This window comes from Bufo bufo, chromosome 2, assembly GCF_905171765.1.
Source record: "Bufo bufo chromosome 2, aBufBuf1.1, whole genome shotgun sequence".
NCBI lineage: Eukaryota > Metazoa > Chordata > Amphibia > Anura > Bufonidae > Bufo > Bufo bufo.
In genome coordinates this window covers 32,982,737-33,006,850 of record NC_053390.1, presented here as the reverse complement: position 1 = coordinate 33,006,850, position 24,114 = coordinate 32,982,737, and the positions used below count along the sequence as shown (strand labels likewise).

Below are 24,114 nucleotides of genomic sequence, written 5' to 3'. Positions count from 1 at the left end.
GAGAAGATGGCGGCGAGCATCCAGTGGCTTACTTAAGCAGAAAACTTTTACCCCGGGAAGTAAGCTACGCCGCCATAGAAAAAGAATGCCTGGCCGTGGTGTGGGACCTTAAAAAGCTGCAGCCCTATTTGTATGGACAACCCTTTTCCTTAATCACAGATCACAACCCGTTGGTGTGGCTGAACAGGGTGTCAGGAGACAATGCCCGGCTGCTGCGCTGGAGTTTGGCGCTGCAACCTTTTGACTTTACCATCCACTACCGCCCTGGGAAGCAAAATGGCAACGCCGATGGGTTATCCAGACAAACTGAACTTGAAAAGTGATCTGTGAGCGCTCCTCCGGACATCCCCAAGCCGATCCGTTGGGATCAGACTGTGTATGCCGGCTTGGTTCTGGGGGAGCATTGTGGCAAACATCGCCACTTATAGAATGTCTTTCTTGTCTGTACCTCTTCCCCTCCCCCTTTTTCCTGTCCCATTGTTTCCCCAGCAGGGTGTTGTCTCAGGGACACTGGGAGACCTGTGTAAACTAGCTGCAGTGTCCCCCCTCAACCTCCCATCAGCCCTTGCTATTGTCTGACCCCACCTTTCCTTGTACCATAGTAATTTATGTATTGTATGTAAATGAGGCTGTTAGCGGTTTGAAACCAGGTGCGCATGCCGAGTAAAGTCAGTTGACTCCCAAACTGTGTGTCGTCCAGTCACTGGGGAAATTGTCTCTTGTATATTGACCTGCTTCTTCAGCTACTAAAGGGGATTTAAGTGAAGATATTGAGGGTATACCGTGAAGCTCCGCAACAGGCCCTTCCATGTGAAGGAAACAGACTTTTTGGATCTTGTCTGGATGAAATACTGGAGAAGGCTTTCCTACACCTCAGAGAAATCCCTTTTTTCGTAAAACCAGCAGGGTTTTAGGAGACAGAGGGGCAAACCATATGACAAAAAAGAGAGAGACAGGTTTCAGAAAAAAAATCTGGTGGATTCCTCTTTAAGACCCAGGATAATAGACCGAAAGGAAAGCAACAATGACGCCAGACTCCAGGTTGGGGGAAGGTTATCTTTTTCCCGGCTTGGACAGGGATTACCCAGAACAAGTGGGTCCTGGGGGGAATAAGGAAGGGATTCCGGTTGGAGTTCCTCTCTTATCCTCAAGACTGTCACCTGCACTCCCCTTCCGAGAGACCTCCAAAAGTCCAAGGTGCTAGAATCGTCAGTCCGTTTATTATTAGACAAAGGAGTAGTCTGCCAAGTACCCAAGAGGGATGAAGGCAAGGGGTTTTACTCACCTCTATTTTTGGTTAAAAAAAAACAACGGATCCTTTCGCATGATACTGAACTTAAAAAAGCTAAACAAGTTCTTAAAATACAAAAGGTTTTGTATGGAGACAATAAAAACGACCCTAGATCTGTTATTCAGGGACTGCTGGATGGCGAGCATAGATCTAGAAGATGCTTATTATCATATCCCAATTCATGCTTCCTCCCAAAAAAAATTGAGAACAGCGGTCTACATGCATGGTCAGCTTCTGCATCTACAATTCAGGGCATTCCCCCCCGAGAATCTTCACAAAGGTGGTGGCAGAGATGGTGGCTTTTCTCCGACTGTCCAGGGTAGCGTTAGTACCTTATCTGGACGACTTCTTGTTCATTGCCCACACAAGGGACCAATTACAAAAAGATCTAGTTCTGGTATGCTCCCTGTTAAAGGATCTCGGGTGGAAGATAAATCAGGGAAAGTCTTGTCTAACCCCGTCTCAGAATTGCACCTTTATAGAAATGCAGTTAGACTCCAGGTCCCAGAAGGCAATCCTCCCACAGAGGAAAGGGTCGTCCACCATAGAGCATGTCTGAGCCCTGTTTCGTTTCTTCCAGTGTTCTTTCAGACAAGCAATGATAGTACTGGGACATTTGACAGCTACAATTCCGGCTGTACCCTTCGCGCAGATTCACACAAGACCACTGCAGGTGGATATATTGCAGGCTTGGAATGGACTTCCACAAACACTGGAGAAAAGGTTCCATCTCTCCTCCAGAGCAAGATCATCCCTTCTGTGGTGGACATCCCAAAGAAACCTCTCTGTGGGAATGCTTTGGTCTTTTGCAGATCCCATCATGATAACTACGGACGCCAGTCCCTGGGGCTGGGGCGTACACTCCGAAAGAAGATACTGGCAAGGAAGGTGGGATTTAAAAACAAGAAAATGCACTTCAAACTTCAAAGAGCTCAAAGCAGTAGAGATGGCCCTAAAAATTGCAATTCCATAAGTTTAAAACAGAAAACTGGTCTTCTACTCAGACAACTCAACAACAGTGGCTTATATAAATCGCCAGGGCAGAACAAGGAGTACCATCCCTTCTCTCCCTCTGCCAGGAGATTTTTCAGGTAGCGGAAGAGAGGAACCTTTTTCTATCCGCAATCCATCTAAGGGGGAAAGAAAATATTCTAGCCAACTTTATAAGTCGAGTCAAGCTCAGTCAAGCAGAATGGAGTCTGAACGAGGAAGTATTCTCTCAGATTGTGTCAAAATTTGGGTCTCCGACAATAGACCTCTTTGCCTCCCGGAAAAACAGGAAGGTGGAGAGATTCTTCTCCCTAAATCATTCAGAAAATCCCACAGCAATAGACGGTCTAGCTCAGGACTGGAATCAGGAGTTCGGATACGCCTTCCCACCCTTTTCCCTAATTCCCCAAGTCCTGAAGAAAGTTCAGAGGGAAAGAGCCTCCATCATATTTGTAGCCCCAAGATGGCCAAAGAGAGTGTGGTATTCAACCCTGATAAACCTATCCAGGGAGCCCCCTTGGATCATTCCTCCAAGGGAGGATCTTCTCTCCCAGGGCCCCGTCCTACATCCCAATCCAGAGATTCTGCAGTTATCAGTATGGAAGTTGACAGGGATATCTGGTTAGGAAGAGGCCTTTCCGACAGAGTGGTTTCCACCCTTTTAGGCAGCAGGAAAGTTACTACGGCTAGAAAGTATGATAGAGTCTGGAAAATCTTCTCTTCTTTTTTGGGATCCAGTCCAGATCCGTTTAGTCCTCCAGAAATCCCTAAGATCCTGGATTTCCTGCAAGCGGGTCTGGATAAGGGTCTCACGGCCTCCACCTTAAAGATGCAGGTGGCGGCTTTGAGCTACTTTTTCGACTTCCAGCTAGCTGTCCACCCTTGGGTTAAGCGTTTTTTATCTGCAGCAGCTAGACTCCATCCTTCCCTAAGACCCCTCTCCCCTCCCTGGGATCTAAACAGGGTATTGACAGAACTTGCCCAGGAGCCCTTTGAACCTCTGTCTAAAATTCCGATAGACATCCTGTCCATAAAGATGGCTTTCCTCTTAGCCATCACCTCCACTAGGAGGATCTCAGAAATCCAAGCCTTCTCGGCTTATCTTCCTTACATTACTATTCAGAAAAACCAAGTAGTCATCAGACCCCTTCCTACCTTTTTACCCAAAGTAGTCTCTGACTTTCACAGGAACCAAGATATTGTATTTCCGTCTTTCTTTCCTAATCCTTCCAACAGTTCAGAACAAAAATTCCACTGCCTAGATGTTAGAAGGTGCCTGCTGACCTATTTAAACGCCACTTCCCCTTGGAGAAAGGACGAAAATCTCCAGGTCCAGTTTCTAGGCAAAAACAAAGGGTGCAAGGTGTCTTCCGGGGTCATTGCTAGATGGGTTAAGAAGGCCATAGTTAAGGCTTATGTTTCCTTAGGGCTTCCTCCTCCATCAGGATTCGGGGCCCACTCCACTAGAGCGGTCTGGACCTCCTGGGCAGAGAGAGCAGATGTTTCTCTAGCTCAAATTTGTAGGGCAGCCACCTGGAGTTCTCCACATACCTTCCTTAAACATTATAGACTGCAGCTTCATTCTGATGCATCCTTCAGAGAGAGGGTTCTTCAGGCTGTAGTCCCTCCCTAGGTTCCAATTTATAGTCTATCTCGCCTAGGGTGCCGTCATGGGTGAGGGGAAAACAACATTGCTTACCGGTAATCGTTTTTCTCGATACCATGACGGCACCCTCCAAAATTCCCTCCCTAAAATATATATATATATATATATATACACAGTACAGACAGACCAAAAGTTTGGACACACCTTCTCATTCAAAGAGTTTTCTTTATTTTCATGACTATGAAGGCATCAAAACTATGAATTAACACATGTGGAATTATATACATAACAAACAAGTGTGAAACAACTGAAAATATGTCATATTCTAGGTTCTTCAAAGTAGCCACCTTTTGCTTTGATTACTGCTTTGCACACTCTTGGCATTCTCTTGCTGAGCTTCAAGAGGTAGTCCCCTGAAATGGTCTTCCAACAGTCTTGAAGGAGTTCCCAGAGATGCTTAGCACTTGTTGGCCTTTTTGCCTTCACTCTGCGGTCCAGCTCACCCCAAACCATCTCGATTGGGTTCAGGTCCGGTGACTGTGGAGGCCAGGTCATCTGGCGCAGCACCCCATCACTCTGGCCTCATGCACACGACCGTTTTTTTTTATGGTCCGCAAAAACGGTGTCTGTAGGTCCGTGATCCGTGACAGTTTTTTCGTCCGTGGGTCTTCCTTGATTTTTGGAGGATCCACGGACATGAAAAAACTGTCGTTTTGGTGTCCGCCTGGCCGTGTGGAGCCAAACGGATCCGTCCTGAATTACAATGCAAGTCAATGGGGACGGATCCGTTTGACGTTGACACAATATGGTTCAATTTCAAACGTATCCGTCCCCCATTGACTTTCAAAGTAAAGTCAGGAGTTAATATACCATAGGATCTGAGTTTTCTCCAATCCGATGGTATATTTTAACTTGAAGCGTCCCCATCACCATGGGAACGCCTCTATGTTAGAATATACTGTCGGATATGAGTTACATCGTGAACCTCATATCCGACAGTATATTCTAACACAGAGGCGTTCCCATAGTGATGGGGACGCTTCTAGTTAGAATATACTACAAACTGTGTACATGACTGCCCCCTGCTGCCTGACAGCACCCGATCTTTTACAGGGGGCTGTGATCAGCACAATTAACCCTTCAGGTGCCGCACCTGAAGGGGTCAATTGTGCGTATCATAGCCCCCTGTAAGAGATCAGGGGCTGCCAGGCAGCAGAGGGCAGACCCCCCACCCTCCCCAGTTTGAATATCATTGGTGGCCAGTGTGTGGCCTCCCCTCACCCGCCCCCCCCCTCCGTCGGCCCCCTCCCCCTTTCTATTGTAATATCATTGGTGGCCAGTGTGCGGCCTCCCCTCCCCGCCCCCCCCCTCCGTCGGCCCCCCTCCCCCCCTCTATTGTAATTTCATTGGTGGCCAGTGTGCGGCCTCCCCTCTCCCCCCCCCCCCCCGCCCGATCATTGGTGGCAGCGGAGATTCCGATCGGAGTCCCAGTATAATCGCTCTGGGGCTCCGATCGGTAACCATGGCAACCAGGACGCTACTGCAGGCCTGGTTGCCATGGTTACTTAGCAATATTACAATATTAGAAGCATCACTTCATACTTACCTGCTGGCTTCTGCGATGTGTGTCCGGCCGGGAGCTCCTCCTACTGGTAAGTGACAGATCAATGCGCCGCACAGACCTGTCACTTACCAGTAGGAGGAGCTCCCGGCCGGACACACATCGCAGCAGCCAGCAGGTAAGTATGAAGTGATGCTTCTAATATTGTAATATTGCTAAGTAACCATGGCAACCAGGCCTGCAGTAGCGTCCTGGTTGCCATGGTTAGCGATTAAACTGGGACTCCGATCGGAATCTCCGCTGCCACCAATGATCGGGCGGGGGGGGGGGGGGGGGAGGGGGGAGGCCGCACACTGGCCACCAATGAAATTACAATAGAGGGGGGGCGGGGGAGGGGGGGGGCGGACGAAGAGAGGCCGCACACTGGCCACCAATGATATTAATACAATAGAGGGGGGGCGGGGGGGGGGAGGCCGCACACTGGCCACCAATGATATTACAATAGGGGGGGGGGCGCACACTGGCCACCAATGATATTCAAACTGGGGAGGGAGGGGGGTCTGCCCCCTGCTGCCTGGCAGCCCCTGATCTCTTATAGGGGGCTATGATATGCACAATTAACCCCTTCAGGTGCAGCACCTGAGGGGTTAATTGTGCGGATCACAGCCCCCTGTAAGAGATCGGGTGCTGCCAGGCAGCAGGGGGCAGTCATGTACACAGTTCTCAGTATATTCTAACTAGAAGCGTCCCCATCACTATGGGAACGCCTCTGTGTTAGTATATACTGTCATCTCTGAAAAAGCTTTTATGCAGACGGATCTTCGGATCCGTCTGTATAAAAAGTAACCTACGGCCACGGATCACGGACGTGGATGCCAATCTTGTGTGCATCCGTGTTCTTTCACGGACCCATTGACTTGAATGGGTCCGTGAACCGTTGTCCGTCAAAAAAATAGGACAGGTCATATTTTTTTGACGGACAGGAAACACGGATCACGGATGCGGCTGCAAAACGGTGCATTTTCCGATTTTTCCACGGACCCATTGAAACTCAATGGGTCCGCGAAAAAAAACGGAAAATGGCACAACAGCCACGGATGCACACAACGGTCGTGTGCATGAGGCCTCTCCTTCATGGTCAAATAGCCCTTACTTTCAAAGTTTTCCCAATTTTTCGGCTGACTGACCTTTATTTCTTAAAGTAATGATGGCCACTCGTTTTTCTTTACTTAGCTGCTTTTTTCTTGCCATAATACAAATTCTAACAGTCTATTCAGTAGGACTATCAGCTGTGTATCCACCTGACTTCTCCTCAACGCAACTGATGGTCCCAACCCCATTTATAAGGCAAGAAATCCCACTTATTAAACCTGACAGGGCACACCTGTGAAGTGAAGACCATTTCAGGGGACTACCTCTTGAAGCTCATCAAGAGAATGCCAAGAGTGTGCAAAGCAGTAATCAAAGCAAAAGGTGGCTACTTTGAAGAACCTAGAATATGACATATTTTCAGTTGTTTCACACTTGTTTGTTATGTATATAATTCCACATGTGTTAATTCATAGTTTTGATGCCTTCAGTGTGAATCTACAATTTTCATAGTCATGAAAATAAAGAAAACTCTTTGAATGAGAAGGTGTGTCCAAACTTTTGGTCTGTAATGTATATATATAAGGAAATATGGACATATATAAGTTGAATGTTCTTGTACATATGTACCACTTCTCTCTCCGGAGAACAATTTATTTCTTCCACTGGTGCTTGGTGGGGGTGTGTTCATTTTATCTTATCAGGTTTCCTGTCCAGATGGGAGGTCCTGAGTCGCATAGGGCGCCGTCATGGGTATCGAGAAAAACGATTACCGGTAAGCAATGTTGTTATTTTTTTTTCCTCCTTTTTCTAGGTCTCTACCAGCAAGTAGGGCGTCTTACTTGCTGGTAGCTGCCGCAAAAAAAACGCCCCCTCGTTGTGTTGATTGACAGGGCCAGCCGCGATCTCTTCTTCCGGCCGGCCCTGTCAGCATTTCAAAAATCGCGCGCCTGTGTTTATTCGGCGCAGGCGCTCTGAGATGAGGAGGCTCGCCTCCTCAGAAGTCCCTCAGTGCGCCTGCGCCGATGACATCACCGAAAGAGAAGACGTCATCGGCGCAGGCGCACTGAGGGAGTGCTGAGGTGGCGAGCCTCCTCATCTCAGAGCGCCTGCGCCGAATAAACACAAGCACGCGATTTTTGAAATGCTGACAGGGCCGGCCGGAGGAGGAGATCGCGGCTGGCCCTGTCAATCAACACGACGAGGGGGCGGTTTTTTGCTTATTATAAAAGTTTGTTTTTATAAGAAACTGCTGATGGAAAGTAAGTAAGACCATTATATTTTTATATATCGCAGTATAAGGAATTTAACTAGCCCAAAAAAAAAAAATTACTTTAGTGGGGTGAAGGAAGCTCTTTAAGATTGGATGAAATTTTGTAAAAACAATAAAGTCTTAATTAATAAAAAAAAATATATATATATATGTATTTATTCACGTCTATTACCTGGTGATGTGAGGGTCTTTTCATTCTTGATTCTGACATCCTCGTACAGATCCTTGTGTCCTTCTACATACTCCCACTCCTCCATGGAGAAATAGACAGTGACATCCTGACACCTTATATGAACCTGACAACACAATGATACAGTCATCACCCAGACCCCTCCAGTGCTGTTACTGTATAATGTCCCAGCATTCCCAGCAGTGTCACCTCTCCAGTCAGCAGCTCAATCATCTTGTGGGTGAGTTCTAGGATCTTCTGTTTGATTTCCTCATGTATCAGGGGGTGAGGTGGAGGCCCCGTGATTGGGTTCAGGGTTCTTCCCCATCCTTCAGACACAGGGGCCTGACAGCGCTCACTAGAGGTCTTCTTCACCACTGTATAATCCTGGATATGGGGGGAGACAGTAATAAATATCATTACTGACATTTCCAGAGTCCGTCACCTCTACAGCCATGGCCATCTGTTATTACCATAGATCAGAATGATGTAATGTGACATCATCAGAATCTCTCACCTCTCCAGTCATATCATCTGTTATTACCATAGATAAGAATGATGTAATGTGACATCATCAGAATCTCTCACCTCTCCAGTCATATCATCTGTTATTACCATAGATAAGAATGATGTAATGTGACATCATCAGAATCTCTCACCTCTCCAGTCATATCATCTGTTATTACTATAGATAAGAATGATGTAATGTGACATCATCAGAATCTCTCACCTCTCCAGTCATATCATCTGTTATTACCATAGATAAGAATGATGTAATGTGACATCATCAGAACTTCTCACCTCTCCAGTAAATTGGAAGAGTATCTCTAGGGTGAGATGTAATATTTTCTCTGCCATCTTGTCTCTGTCCCCATCCATTCTTGATGGGTCAGTAAGGTGAATAGATGATTTTATATTGCAGGAACCTGAATGAAAACAGGAGGAAAAATGTTAAAACCACATAAGATACCATAAAAAAATATTTAAAGAGATAATGTGTCATCCCACTGGGAGATTTACACGATTATTCAGGTCGGTTACTCCGGTCCCAGCACACCGGCCGCCTTCTCTACTACTCCAGTCTTCAGCCTAACTCTCTTACATCGGTTTGCAGTTCAACTCTGCCGCATCAGTTCTACATCTCTGCTACACCAAGTCGCCAGTTCTTTTATAATGGTCACCCAGCTCTACTTCTGTAGTACTCCAGCTCTGCTAAAGTAGCACCATCTATCCGTACTCCGTGGATAAGTAGTTTAGCGGATCCACCTCGTTAGAACATAACAGAATAATCAGGCCATGGATCCTAAAGAGGCAGCGGCATCCATAGCACTACCATTTGATCTCAACGACCAAGTGGAAAAGTAACTTGCTTCATTGCAACGATAGGTGTTCCAGACTGTACCTGACATCTCAGCACGGAAGGATGCTCAAATACCTACTTAAGCAGCATCATGGTCCACAGCCTGTCTACATGCCACTGCCTGCTCGGTTCAACAGGAACTACTGTAGAGATGAACAAATCTGGTGACATTTGTTTCGAGTCTGATTTGAACAAATCCCCTGAAAAGATGTGTATGAAAATTTTAGGGTTTCTTAGGACGTAGCCACAAGACAGCACAAGTAATATGAAAGAGACATAGAAAATATATATCAGTCTCTACCAGTTCTACCTCCACAAATACATGTGCCGGTGACAGTGTGCCTGAATTCTGGGAAAGTAATGAAGCAATGGCTTTTATTTTTACAAAGCTATGAAAAAAAAATCTCCTTTTTTTGGGAGCAGCAGCTGCGACGGCAGAATAGTGTGGAACTTGATGGATAACGTTTAGGGCTAGTAGTAGCGGCAGTAATAGCTGCAGCATCAGCGGTACAGCATGGAACCTGACAGACAAGGTCGGAGATGTGCAATTGCACAGGGTTAGCAGCAGACAGTAACAGTACAGTATGGAACCTGACAGATAACAAAGGAGATGTGTGACTGTGTAGGGGTAATAGTAGCGGCAACAGGGGCAGTTGTAGCTGCAGCATCAGCGGTACAGTATGGAATCTGACAGACAAGGCAGGAGATGTGCAATTGCATGGTGTTAGTAGCAGATAGTAGCAGTAGCAGATAGTCCTGTCTATTACCTGGTGACTTGAGGGGCTGGTGGTTCTTCATCGTGACCTCCTTGTACAGATCCTTGTGTCCTTCTACATAATCCCACTCCTCCATGGAGAAATATACAGCAACATCCTGACACCTTATAGGAACCTGACAACACAATGATACCGTCATCACCCAGACCCCTCCAGTGCTGTTACTGTATAATGTCCCAGCATTCCCAGCAGTGTCACCTCTCCAGTCAGCAGCTCAATCATCTTGTGGATGAGTTCTAGGATCTTCTGTTCATTGATCCCCTCATGTATCAGGGAGTGAGGTGGAGGCCCCATGATTGGGCTCAGGGTTCTTCCACATCCTTCATACACAGGAGCCTGACAGCGCTCACTAGAGGTCTTCTTCACCACTGTGTAATCCTGGATATGGAGAGACACAGTAATAAATATCACTACTGACATTTCTAGAGTCCATCACCTCTACAGCCATGTCCATCTGTTACACCAACATAAAGAAAAACTGAGACTAAACAGGTTATAAATCAGAAATATATTTTTATTAAATACACAATGTAACATAAGTAAAAAAAAAGAGACATGATACCTCAAATATAAAGTGCGGTCTACCCCTGAGGAGATGATGTCAAAATTCATATATAAAGGGAAGAAGAATGATTGATATAAATACACGTCGGAGTGTGCGGCTCTCCTGAGGTGGATCTCCCTACAATGGGTATGTGATACTTGGATGTTATGTCATATGAGGGAATAATTTAATTATACACTCACCTAAAGAATTATTAGGAACACCATACTAATACGGTGTTGGACCCCCTTTTGCCTTCAGAACTGCCTTAATTCTACGTGGCATTGATTCAACAAGGTGCCGATAGCATTCTTTAGAAATGTTGGCCCATATTGATAGGATAGCATCTTGCAGTTGATGGAGATTTGAGGGATGCACATCCAGGGCACGAAGCTCCCGTTCCACCACATCCCAAAGATGCTCTATTGGGTTGAGATCTGGTGACTGTGGGGGCCATTTTAGTACAGTGAACTCATTGTCATGTTCAAGAAACCAATTTGAAATGATTCGAGCTTTGTGACATGGTGCATTATCCTGCTGGAAGTAGCCATCAGAGGATGGATACATGTTCTCATTCTGTTTACGCCAAATTCGGACTCTACCATTTGAATGTCTCAACAGAAATCGAGACTCATCAGACCAGGCAACATTTTCCTATTTGTAGTGGAGATGAGTGGTACCCGGTGGGGTCTTCTGCTGTTGTAGCCCATCCGCCTCAAGGTTGTGCGTAATGCTTCAAGGTTGTGCAAATGCTTTGCTGCATACCTCGGTTGTAACGAGTGGTTATTTCAGTCAACGTTGCTCTTCTATCAGCTTGAATCAGTCGGCCAATTCTCCTCTGACCTCTAGCATCCACAAGGCATTTTTGCCCACAGGACTTCCGCATACTGGATGTTTTTCCCTTTTCACACCATTCTTTGTAAACCCTAGAAATGGTTGTGCGTGAAAATCCCAGTAACTGAGCAGATTGTGAAATACTCAGACCGGCCCGTCTGGCACCAACAACCATGCCACGCTCAAAATTGCTTAAATCACCTTTCTTTCCTATTCTGACATTCAGTTTGGAGTTCAGGAGATTGTCTTGACCAGGACCACCCCCCTAAATGCATTGAAGCAACTGCCATGTGATTGGTTGACTAGATAATTGCTTTAATGAGAAATAGAACAGGTGTTCCTAATAATTCTTTAGGTGAGTGTATTTTGCACATGCCCTTTAATAACATTATTATGCTAACCATTTTGTATTCAAGCTTTTTCATATATAAATTCATGTGATGTAGTCAGCTACTCCGATATGCACTTGCACTTCAATACTCTCATCATGTTGGTGGACTTTACAATCATGTACTTATATGAATCAGTCTTCTTGCCTGACATATGAATTTTGACATTATCTCCTCAGGGATAGACCACACTTTATATTTGATGTATCATGTCTCTTTTTACTTCTGTTACATTGTGTATTTAATAAAAAATATTTTTGATTTATAACCTGTTTAGTCTCAGTTTTTCTTTATGTTGGTGTATTCATTGTATACTGAGTGGGTTCTTGTGGAGGGTTTGTTACAATACCCAGTATTATATCTGGGTGATTATTTGACTTTTATGCTTTGCAACCTGTGTATGCTAAATGTCCATCTGTTATTACTATACACTGATAAGCAAAAGGGTAACAATGTTTTGAACTTTTGACTTTCAGGCTCCATGTCCCACCATCCACTACAGCTTCGGACGTGAGACTCCTATTATTTTATAGACAATCATCTTGGCTATCTTATACATAAAATGGACTTGCAACTATTTATCCTAGGATTAGTTCTGCAGATTCTTCTCATGTAACTGCATTGTTACTGTTTTCCTCCTGGTGGTGGAACAATCCTTTTCTCTTGTATACTACAAATTACAACCTGTCTTCACATTCCCTGATTGCTCAGTATGTTATTAGGTTGATTCTCAAGTGAAAGGTCACTGGTCTAAATCCAGGACCAGCCATGAAGAAGATTTCACAAGCAAAGAGAAACAGCATCCTCCAGCTCATCGATAGCGGTATCTCAACCAAGAAAATTGCCAAACTGCATCATGTGAGCGCCATGATAGCTGGAAGAATCCGAAATGAAGTCCGTCCAACCTTTCCAAAGCCAAGAGGTGGATGTCCAAGAAAAATATAGGAGTCAACAAGCCGGCTCATCACAAGGTCTATCAGTTCTAGTGCAAAAGCACCATGCGACATGCATTACACAAGTCTGGAATGGTGGCCTGAAAAAAAGTGAAGAAGCCTCGACTTTAATATCATCCTAAGAAGCATCGGTTTTAGTTTGCAAAAAAAGTACAAACAGTGGACAGTAGAAGATTGGAAACGGGTGATTTGGAGTGATGATACGAAAGTCAATAGACTGGGCTCTGATGGGTGCAAATGGGTCTGGAAGAAACAAGGGAAAAGTGGCAAACGGATCAAGAAATTGAAGGAAATGTCAAGTTCGGTGGAGGAAGCCTGATGATAAGGGGTCGTTTCACAGCCAAAGGGGTTGGATACTTGACCAGGATGGATAGTGCTCTCAATGCTGAGCTATATTTGAGTATCCTACAAGATGAGTTACTTTGTACACTCGAGTACTATGGGTATGAAAAGGACGACCTAGTGTTCCAGCAGGACATTGACCAGAAGCATACGTTGAGATTGGCGAAGAGACTGTTCAATGACAATGAAGTAGAGGTGCTGGATTGGCCCCCACAGTCCCCAGACCTCAACCCCATTGAACACTTGTGAGTATAGTTGAAGAAAAAGATATATTAATACCCAAGTATGCATGAACATTGGGAACGTGTAGAAGAGATCTGTGAACAGATTTCAGTCGAGACATGCTTGAATCTGATTGAGAGCATGGGCAGAAGGATTCATGTAGTGTGAAAGCCAAATTTGGATTTACAAAAAACTAAAAATTAAAATTTTGAATTTTAGGAGCAACAGTAACAATGCAGTTACATGACAAGAATCTGCAGAACTAATCATATGCTAAATAGCTGCAAGTCCAATGTATGTATGAGATATCCAAGATGATTGTCTATAAAAACTAGATATTTGTACTTATCGTAAAATCCGTTTCTCTTCCGTTCATTGGGGGATACAGACTTGACCATGGGTATAGCTGTTTCCACTAGGAGGCGGACACTAAGCACAAAGGTGTGAGCTCTTCCCTTTAGCTATACCCTTCCTACAGGGACTAAGTTAAATCAGTTAGTGCAAAAGCAGTAGAAGCAAGACAAAAACAGGAAAACCAAACTACACTGAACAATAATATAAACACAACACTTTTTGTTTTGCTCCCATTTTGCATGAGCTGAACTCAAAGATCTGAAACATTTTCTACATACACAAAAAAACCATTACTCTCAAATATTGTTCACAAATCTGTCTAAATCTGTGTTAGTGAGCACTTCTTCTTTGCCGAGATAATCCATCCCACCTCACAGGTGTGGCATATCAAGGTGCCGATCCAGAGCATCCCAAACATGCTCAATGGGTGACATGTCCGGTGAGTATGCTGGCCATGCAAGAACTGGGATGTTTTCAGCTTCCAGGAATTGTGTACAGATCCTTGCAATATGAGGCCGTGCATTATCATGCTGCAACATGAGGTGATGGATGAATGGCACAACAATGGGCCTCAGGATCTCGTCACGGTATCTCTGTGCAATCTAAATGCCATTAATAAAATGCACCTGTGTTCGTTGTCCATAACATACGCCTGCCAATACCATAACCCCACCGCCACCATGGGCCACTCAATCCACAACATTAACGTCAGCAAAGCGCTCACCCACACAACGCCACACACACTGTCTGCCATCTGCCTTGAACAGTGAAAAACGTGGGAAAACCAACCACCACCTGAGGGCTCGGCGGGTCGGGGCAGAGAGACGTATGGGCCGATCAAGGGAGGCTAGGGAACGGTCCCAATTGGTTAGAATGGCTCGCTGAGTCCTGGTATGGAATTGAGCATAAGGAATTGCTTCATAGGCAGAGACCATGTGACCCTGAGCCCGCATGCAGTGATGAATGGGAAGAGGGCGGGGCAGCGAAAAGGGGAGAATCTGAAGACGGAGAGTGGATAGCTTCTCCGGGGGCAAGAGTACATTGGCCTGAAAGGTGTCGAGTAACATGCCCAGAAAGGTTAGCCGCTGAGATGGATAGCCATCACTTCTGGCGGTTCAGGATCCATCCAAAGCGTTCCAGGTGTCCAGGACTATGCTCAGGCTGTCCGCCGTTACTGAGAATGATGGACCCTTTATCAGCATATCGTCTAAGTAAGGGATCGCCACTATACCCCTGGCATGGAGCAGGGCCATGACCGCCGCCAGAACCTTCGTAAAGACTCTGGGAGCTGTGCCAGGCCGAACGGGAGGGCCACAAACTGGTAGTGGAAGGGACCCACTGCGAACCGGAGAAATATTTAATGACTGACGCAGATGGAAACATGAAGATAAGTGTCCTTGTTGTCTATCGAGGACAGGTACTCTCCCAGTTCCATGGACGCAACGACCGATCTCAGGGACTCCATCCGGAAACCACTAAGCCAAAGAAAGCGGTTGAGTGCCTGGAGGTCCAGAACGGAACAGAACGTCCCGTCCTTTTTGGAGTAGAACCCGGGAAAACGGTCTTGCGCAGGAACCGGGACAATTACTCCTTGCCGCAGAAGTGTGTGAATAGCCTGAAAAAAGGAATTTACGGCAGAGGGACAGGTCGGAGGAGACAAGCTAAAAAAATCGGCTACGGCAAATAGCCACCAAAAGGGCTGATGAGCGTGCCATAAGCCTGGCCGCGTCCAGAGAGGCTTCACAAATATACGCACTGGCATGGGAATGCTACAGGGCAATATCGGAAAGTTCCCCCGAGGGGACCCCCAAGGAGAGACCCTGACGTGAATTATTTGCCCAATCACCCACAGCTTTGCTCACCCATGTAGAGGCAAAAACCGGTCGCAGTGCTGTGCCTACTGCTTCAAAGGAAGATTTTGCCAAAGATTCCATTTTTTTTTATACCCGATAGAGAAAGAAGCCCCATCCGGCATCAGCAATGTGGTATGTTTTGACAAGCGGGATACTGGCGGGTCAACCATAGGTAAGGACGACCACTTCTTAGTCAAATCCTCCGGAAATGGATAAAAGACGTCTAAGTGTTTTGCCAAGACAAAACGTCTATCAGGAAAATTCCAATCCTTGGAAAGGGAGAAATCAAAATCCTGTTGGTTGGGGAAACATTTGGGCGAGCGACAGGACCTCCTAAAGGAAAAACCCAAGCCGGCTGATGAGGGTGCAGGGTCCTCAACCTGTAAGGTCTCTATAACCACTGTAATGAGATTGTCCAGCATGGAGGACAGCTTTGACGACTGACCCTCAGGAGAGACAAAATCCTCATCTGAAAACCTCTCATCAGAACATGCCTCTTCCACGGAGGACATGTCGGAGTGAATCTCTCTGAAAGGTGGCGGAGAGGAAGAGGAAACGAGAGATGCAGACACCCTTTTGGGGAAGGATGGTCTGGCCCGTTTAGCGGGATGGCCAGGAAGGGAATGAGCCCCAAGATCCCTAGAGTCGAACTGGTCAGAGGACGGCCTTGCAGACAAACGCCCTAATATTTCCACAATGGCTTTGTTGGTATGGGAGACGTCCTGTACCATCCTTAACAGGGAGCATGCCCACTCCGGCTCTACCATAGCTGGGCAGTAGGGGCGACTGGGTCAGGGGCAGAGCCACTTAGCGGTGAGCATAGCACGAAGAGCAGAGGGGATCTAACTGACCGAATGGAAATTTTGAGCGACAAGAGGCACAAGCAAAATGGTGCACCGAAGTGACTGCCTGCTTTGGGGCCTGGGGTCTGGGCTCGGACATAATGAGAACCCTGTAGCAACAGGAATGAACATGAGGGGGGTAGGTTATGAAGCTTGGATCAGGAAGAACTTCATGTCCCGCCCCCAAAATGGAGTCGTCCCTGGCGAAACTGAAGGGAAGCGCAGGCCCGACCATGTTAAAGAGGCCTCCGCCCCCCGCTTGCAGGATAACGGAGCTATCGCTAAAGCCCCGGTTGAACGGAGATGCTGGACGGGAGAGAAGGACCCGCGGGGAGCCGATGTGGGAGTAGGCGGCAGAGAAGCCGGGCCTCAATTAGCCGCGGCCCCGGTGGAGCACAGTACCGTAAACGACGAGAAGGAGAAAGGGCCCCTGGGATAGGGAGCATTGCGCACCGGAGGCTTCTCCAGCGCCCCCCACTCCCGACGCATGGAGGGGACAAGGCCTCCGAGGGGGAAATCACTAAAAGTAACCTGAGAAAGGAGGGGAGCACTTTGGGGGCCAGAAGTACTCACGCGTCCGGCGTCTTCTGCCCCCCTGGCTCCAGCCGGATCATCACCTTCGGTTTGCGGCCCCTTGGAGAGGGCCACTACACTGAAAACAGAGGGGACTTGTAGTGGGCGGCCGTGGTGATCCGAAGGCTAGCGGGATGCAGAGGCTTTAGGAACCTCTGGTCCTCCTTGACTTCTGGAGACCGGGAAGGAGCAGCGTGCTGGGAGACCTCCTGGTCTCCCGTCTCCTGGGTGGAAGTGCAGGCAGCTAGGACTGCCTGAAATCCCGCTAGAAGAAAAAAAAAAAAAAAAAAAGGAAAAAAAATTGCAGATTTGCAAAGCAGAGAGGTCTGCTTCCTACAGACACTAAGCTAAAACTGATTTAACTTAGTCCCTGTAGGAAGGGTATAGCTGAAGGGAGGAGCTCACACCTTTTTGCTTAGTGTCCACCTCCTAGTGGCAACAGCTATACATATGGTCAAGCCTGTGTCCCGCAAGGATACGGATGAGAAATTATAGTAGTTCGATATTGAAAGCTGTAGTGGATGGTGAGATATGGAGCCTGAAAGTCAAAAGTTCAAAACATAGTTACCCTTTCGCTCATCAGTGTAGATGAGAATGATGTAATGTGACATCATCAGAATCTCTCACCTCTCCAGTAAGTTGGCAGAGTATCTCTAGGGTGAGATTTAATACCCTCTCAGCCATCTTGTCTTTGTCCCTATCCATCCTATATGGGTCAGTCAGGAAAATTCTCTGATAAAGAGAAAATATCAATATATTACTTTATATTGCAGGAACCTGAATGGAAAGAGGAGGAAACAATGTTATAACCAGATACGATACCACAAAAAACACAACTACTAAAGATAATGAAAGGGGAAATATTTGAGGAGTTATTATAGAGCAGATGTTGTATTTTCTCTGTCTGTATGGATTGGGCTATGAGGGTAATAGTCTGACAATGCAGTTTATCTGCAACAAAGTGTAAAAGGATGTGGCATCTTCACATGACTGTGACACGCTGTAGCCATTGTTACTAACCTGTACTGGATCCTGCGACTTGCGCTGCCTCTCCCCCTTCTTCTTGCCGGCTTCTCCTATGCATCAGGTTGTCGCGGTGCACATCAATGGCATCACCCCACCACGACATGACCCCATATTCGGCTGGAGTGACAGCACAACACCTGATTATTCAGGGTAGTTACTCCGGTCCCAGCACACCGGCCGACTCCTCTGCTACTCCAGTCTTCAGACTAACTCTCTCACATCAGTCTGCAGTTCAATATAAAAGAACTGTAGCAGAGCCGTAGGCCTGATGCAGCAGAGTTGATCACCCAACTCTGCTTCTCTAGCCCTAGACATGGATCCTAAAGATGCAGCGGCATCCACAGCACTACTATTTGGTCTCAACAAGCTAGCCGAACAAGTAGATTAACTTGTTTCATTTCAATAGAAGGTCGTCCGCGCTGTACGTGATCTCTCAGCACGGGCAGATGCTCAAGGACCTGTTGTATGATTTGAAGAAATCACGAGGCAGATTTGATATGAGTACAAATAAATTCAACTCATATGAAAAGTGCTAAGATTCCACCGGAAAAGTCATGTATGACATTGTAGGGTCTTCTAGGACGGCATCCAAACTCATATCAAGCTCTTTAAATGGGCATTCTGGTTTCACGATATCGATGACCTATCCCCAGGAGAAGTCATCAATATAGAATCGGCGGGGGTCTGACTTTCTGCAATTCCCCTGATGCAAGCACTGTGTCCTTTTCAATGTTTATCAGTGTGCCGTCTACGTCGTAGTGGTGGTGCGGCGCAGTTGCAGGAAACACTAGAGAATGCAGCTCTTGCAGCCCCTTCAAACAGCTGACGGGGGTGCCGAGAGAGTCAGACCTCCACCAATCTGAAAAAGATGATCGGATAGGTCCTATCTTGAGGTTCACCGTCTGTGTACTTCCTATCCGACTTGGATTTATGCTTTTTAAAACTTAAAAACAGTGCAAACATTATGTTTTTGAGGGGGGCAGTTCTTTGCCGGCGTTTATACACATGCAGTGGGATTGGAAGAGGCAACGGCTTTCTTTGAACAAGCGATCCAAAAATGATCCTTTTTTGGGGAGTAGCAAAAAGTTTTGGTGTTATGTTAAATAAAAAAAATATATATTATTATTATTATTATTATTATATTATTAATAATTTATATACACTGTTTAAAAAAATAAAGGGAACACTTAAACAACACAATGTAACTCCAAGTCAATCACACTTCTGTGAAATCAAACTGTCCACTAAGGAAGCAACACTGAGTGACAATCAATTTCACATGCTGTTGTGCAAATGGGATAGACAACAGGTGGAAATTATAGGCAATTAGCAAGACACCCCCAATAAAGGAGTGGTTCTGCAGGTGGTGACCACAGACCACTTCTCAGTTCCTATGCTTCCTGGCTGATGTTTTGGTCACTTTTGAATGCTGGCGGTGCTTTCACTCTAGTGGTAGCATGAGACGGAGTCTACAACCCACACAAGTGGCTCAGGTAGTGCAGCTTATCCAGGATGGCACATCAATGCGAGCTGTGGCAAGAAGGTTTGCTGTGTCTGTCAGCGTAGTGTCCAGAGCATGGAGGCGCTACCAGGAGACAGGCCAGTACATCAGGAGACGTGGAGGAGGCCGTAGGAGGGCAACAACCGAGCAGCAGGACCGCTACCTCCACCTTTGTGCAAGGAGGATCAGGAGGAGCACTGCCAGAGCCCTGCAAAATGACCTCCAGCAGGCCACAAATGTGCATGTGTCAGAAACAGACTCCATGAGGGTGATATGAGGGCCCGACATCCACAGGTGGGGGTTGTGCTTACAGCCCAACACCGTGCAGGACGTTTGGCATTTGCCAGAGAACACCAAGATTGGCAAATTCGCCACTGGCGCCCTGTGCTCTTCACAGATGAAAGCAGGTTCACACTGAGCACATGTGACAGACGTTACAGAGTCTGGAGACGCCGTGGAGAACGTTCTGCTGCCTGCAACATCCTCCAGCATGACCGGTTTGGCATTGGGTCAGTAATGGTGTGGGGTGGCATTTCTTTGGAGGGCCGCACAGCCCTCCATGTGCTCGCCAGAGGTAGCCTGACTGCCATTTGGTACTGAGATGAGATTCTCAGACCCCTTGTGAGACCATATGCTGGTGCGGTTGGCCCTGGGTTCCTCCTAATGCAAGACAATGCTAGACCTCATGTGGCTGGAGTGTGTCAGCAGTTCCTGCAAGACGAAGGCATTGATGCTATGGACTGGCCCGCCCGTTCCCCAGACCTGAATCCAATTGAGCACATCTGGGACATCATGTTTCGCTCTATCCACCAACGTCACGTTGCACCACAGACTGTCCAGGAGTTGGCAGATGCTTTAGTCCAGGTCTGGGAGGAGATCCCTCAGGAGACCGTCCGCCACCTCATCAGGAGCATGCACAGGAGTTGTAGGGAGGTCATACAGGCACGTGGAGGCCACACACACTACTGAGCCTCATTTTGACTTGTTTTAAAGGACATTACATCAAAGTTGGATCAGCCTGTAGTGAGTTTTTCCACTTTAATTTTGAGTGTGACTCCAAATCCAGACCTCCATGGGTTGAAAAATGTGATTTCCATTTTTTTATTTTTGTGTGATTTTGTTGTCAGCACATTCAACTATGTAAAGAACAAAGTATTTCAGAAGAATATTTAATTAACTCAGATCTAGGATGTGTTATTTTTGTGTTCCCTTTATTTTTTTGAGCAGTGTATGTATATATATATATATATATATATATATATATATATAATTAGAAGAAAGCAGGACTGCACTCCAAGTAAAGTGAAAAATCAGTGAAGCTTTATTCACCCATAACTTTGGCAACTTAGCGACGTTTCGGCTCACAAGAGCCTTCTTCCAGCCGAAACGTCGCTAAGTTGCCAAAGTTATGGGTGAATAAAGCTTCACTGATTTTTCACTTTACTTGGAGTGCAGTCCTGCTTTCTTCTAATCGTATTGTTGGGGCATTACCGCTGCCTCTTTGGATTTTGCACCCGACTCCTGGTGGTGCTCCCGCTGGATTTTCTTCAGTGTATATATATATATATATATATATATATATATATATATATATATTATATATACAGTTGCAAGAAAAAGTAAGTGAACCATTTGGAATGATATGGATTTCTGCACAAATTGGTCATAAAATGTGATCAGATCTTCATCTAAGTCACAGCAATAGATAATCACAGTCTGCTTAAACTAATAACACACTAAGAATTAAATGTTACCATGTTTTTATTGAACACACCATGTAAACATTCACAGTGTAGGTGGAAAAAGTATGTGAACCCCTAGACTAATGACATCTCCAAGAGCTAATTGGAGTGAGGTGTCAGCCAACTGTAGTCCAATCAATGAGATGAGATTGGAGGTGTTGGTTACAGCTGCCCTGCCCTATAAAAAACACAGCAGTTCTTGGTTTGCTTTTCACAAGAAGCATTGCCTGATGTGAATGATGCCTCGCACAAAAGAGCTCTCAGAAGACCTATGATTAAGAATTGTTGACTTGCATAAAGCTGGAAAGGGTTATAAAAGTATCTCCAAAAGCCTTTCTGTTCATCGGTCCACGGTAAGACAAATGGTCTATAAATGGTGAAAGTTCAGCACTGCTGCTACTCTCCCTAGGAGTGTCCGTCCTGTAAAGATGACTGCAAGAGCACAGCGCAGACTGCTCAATGAAGTGAAGAAGAATCCTAGAGTGTCAGCTAAAGACTTACAAAAGTCTCTGGCATATGCTAACATCCCTGTTAGCGATTCTATGATACGTAAAACACTAAACAAGAATGGATTTAATGGGAGGATACCACAGAGGAAGCCACTGCTGTCCAAATAAAACATTGCTGCATGTTTACAGTTTGCACAAGAGCACCTGGATGTTCCACAGCAGTACTGGCAAAATATTCTGTGGACAGATGAAACCAAAGTTGAGTTGTTTGGAAGAAACACACAAAACTATGTGTGGAGAAAAAGAGGCACAGCACACCAACATCAAAACCTCATCCCAACTGTGAAGTATGGTGGTGCGGGCATCATGGTTTGGGGCTGCTTTGCTGCGTCAGGGCCTGGACAGATTGCTATCATCGAAAGAAAAATGAATTCCCAAGTTTATCAAGACATTTTGCAGGAGAACTTAAGGCCATCTGTCCACCAGCTGAAGCTCAACAGAAGATGGATGTTGCATCAGGACAACGACCCAAAGCATAGAAGTAAATCAACAACAGAATGGCTTAACCATAAGAAAATACGCCTTCTGGAGTGGCTCAGTCAGAGTTCTGACCTCAACCCGATTGAAATGCTGTGGCATGACCTCAAGAAAACGATCCACACCCGACATCCCAAGAATATTGCTGAACTGAAACAGTTCTGTAAAGAGGAATGGTCAAGAATTACTCCTGACCGTTGTGCACGTCTGGTCTGCAACTACAGGAAACGTTTGGTTGAAGTTATTGCTGCCAAAGGAGGTTCAACCAGTTATTAAATCCAAGGGTTCACATACTTTTTCCGCCTGCACTGTGAATGTTTACATGGTGTGTTCAATAAAAACATGGTAACATTTAATTCTTTGTGTGTTATTAGTTTAAGCAGACTGTGATTGTCTATTGTTGTGACTTAGATGAAGATCAGATCACATTTTATGACCAATTTGTGCAGAAATCCATATCATTCCAAAGGGTTCACATACTTTTTCTTGCAACTGTATATATATATACACTCACCTAAAGAATTATTAGGAACACCATACTAATACGGTGTTGGACCCCCTTTTGCCTTCAGAACTGCCTTAATTCTACGTGGCATTGATTCAACAAGGTGCTGATAGCATTCTTTAGAAATATTGACCCATATTGATAGGATAGCATCTTGCAGTTGATGGAGATTTGAGGGATGCACATCCAGGGCACGAAGCTCCCGTTCCACCACATCCCAAAGATGCTCTATTGGGTTGAGATCTGGTGACTGTGGGGGCCATTTTAGTACAGTGAACTCATTGTCATGTTCAAGAAACCAATTTAAAATGATTTGAGCTTTGTGACATAGTGCATTATCCTGCTGGAAGTAGCCATCAGAGGATGTATACATGTTCTCATTCTGTTTACGCCAAATTCGGATTCTACCATTTGAATGTCTCAACAGAAATTGAGACTCATCAGACTAGGCAACATTTTTCCAGTCTTCAACAGTCCAATTTTGGTGAGCTCGTGCAAATTGTAGCCTCTTTTTCCTATTTGTAGTGGAGATGAGTGGTACCCGGTGGGGTCTTCTGCTGTTGTAGCCCATCCGCCTCAAGGTTGTGCGTGTTGTGGCTTCACAAATGCTTTGCTGCATACCTCGGTTGTAACGAGTGGTTATTCCAGTCAACATTGCTCTTCTATCAGCTTAAATCAGTCGGCCCATTCTCCTCTGACCTCTAGCATCCACAAGGCATTTTTGCCCACAGGACTGCCGCATACTGGATGTTTTTCCCTTTTCACACCATTCTTTGTAAACCCTAGAAATGGTTGTGCGTGAAAATCCCAGTAACTGAGCAGATTGTGAAATACTCAGACCGGCCCGTCTGGCACCAACAACCATGCCACGCTCAAAATTGCTTAACCACCTCCGGACCGCCTAACGCAGATTCGCGTTCCGGAGGTGGCAGCCCTGCGCAGAGTCACGCATATATGCGTCATCTCGCGCGAGCTGGGATTTCCTGTGAACGCGCGCGCACTCACAGGAACGGAAGGTAAGAGAGTTGATCTCCAGCCTGCCAGCGGCGATCGTTCGCTGGCAGGCTGGAGATGTGTTTTTTTTAACCCCTAACAGGTATATTAGACGCTGTTTTGATAACAGCGTCTAATATACCTGCTACCTGGTCCTCTGGTGGTCCCCTTTGTTTGGATCGACCACCAGAGGACACAGGTAGCTCAGTAAAGTAGCACCAAGCACCACTACACTACACCCCCCCCGTCACTTATTAACCCCTTATTAGCCCCTGATCACCCCATATAGACTCCCTGATCACCCCCTTGTCATTGATTACCCCCCTGTCATTGATCACAC

At 46.0% G+C, this 24,114-nt stretch overlaps 1 protein-coding gene across 1 annotated transcript in view; it reads right to left on the bottom strand.

The window, feature by feature from the left end:
- Positions 1-2,510: 2,510 nt before the first annotated feature.
- Positions 2,511-24,114, bottom strand: part of LOC120990686 — an 85,271-nt gene continuing 63,667 nt past the window's right edge. The window contains exons 6-10 of the mRNA XM_040419593.1: positions 10,314-10,493; positions 10,107-10,230; positions 8,781-8,905; positions 8,278-8,366; positions 2,511-2,592 (exon numbers count right to left, since the gene is read on the bottom strand). Coding sequence (XP_040275527.1) covers positions 2,511-2,592; positions 8,278-8,366; positions 8,781-8,905; positions 10,107-10,230; positions 10,314-10,493 — 600 coding nt within the window. The remainder of the gene's footprint in view (positions 2,593-8,277; positions 8,367-8,780; positions 8,906-10,106; positions 10,231-10,313; positions 10,494-24,114) is intronic.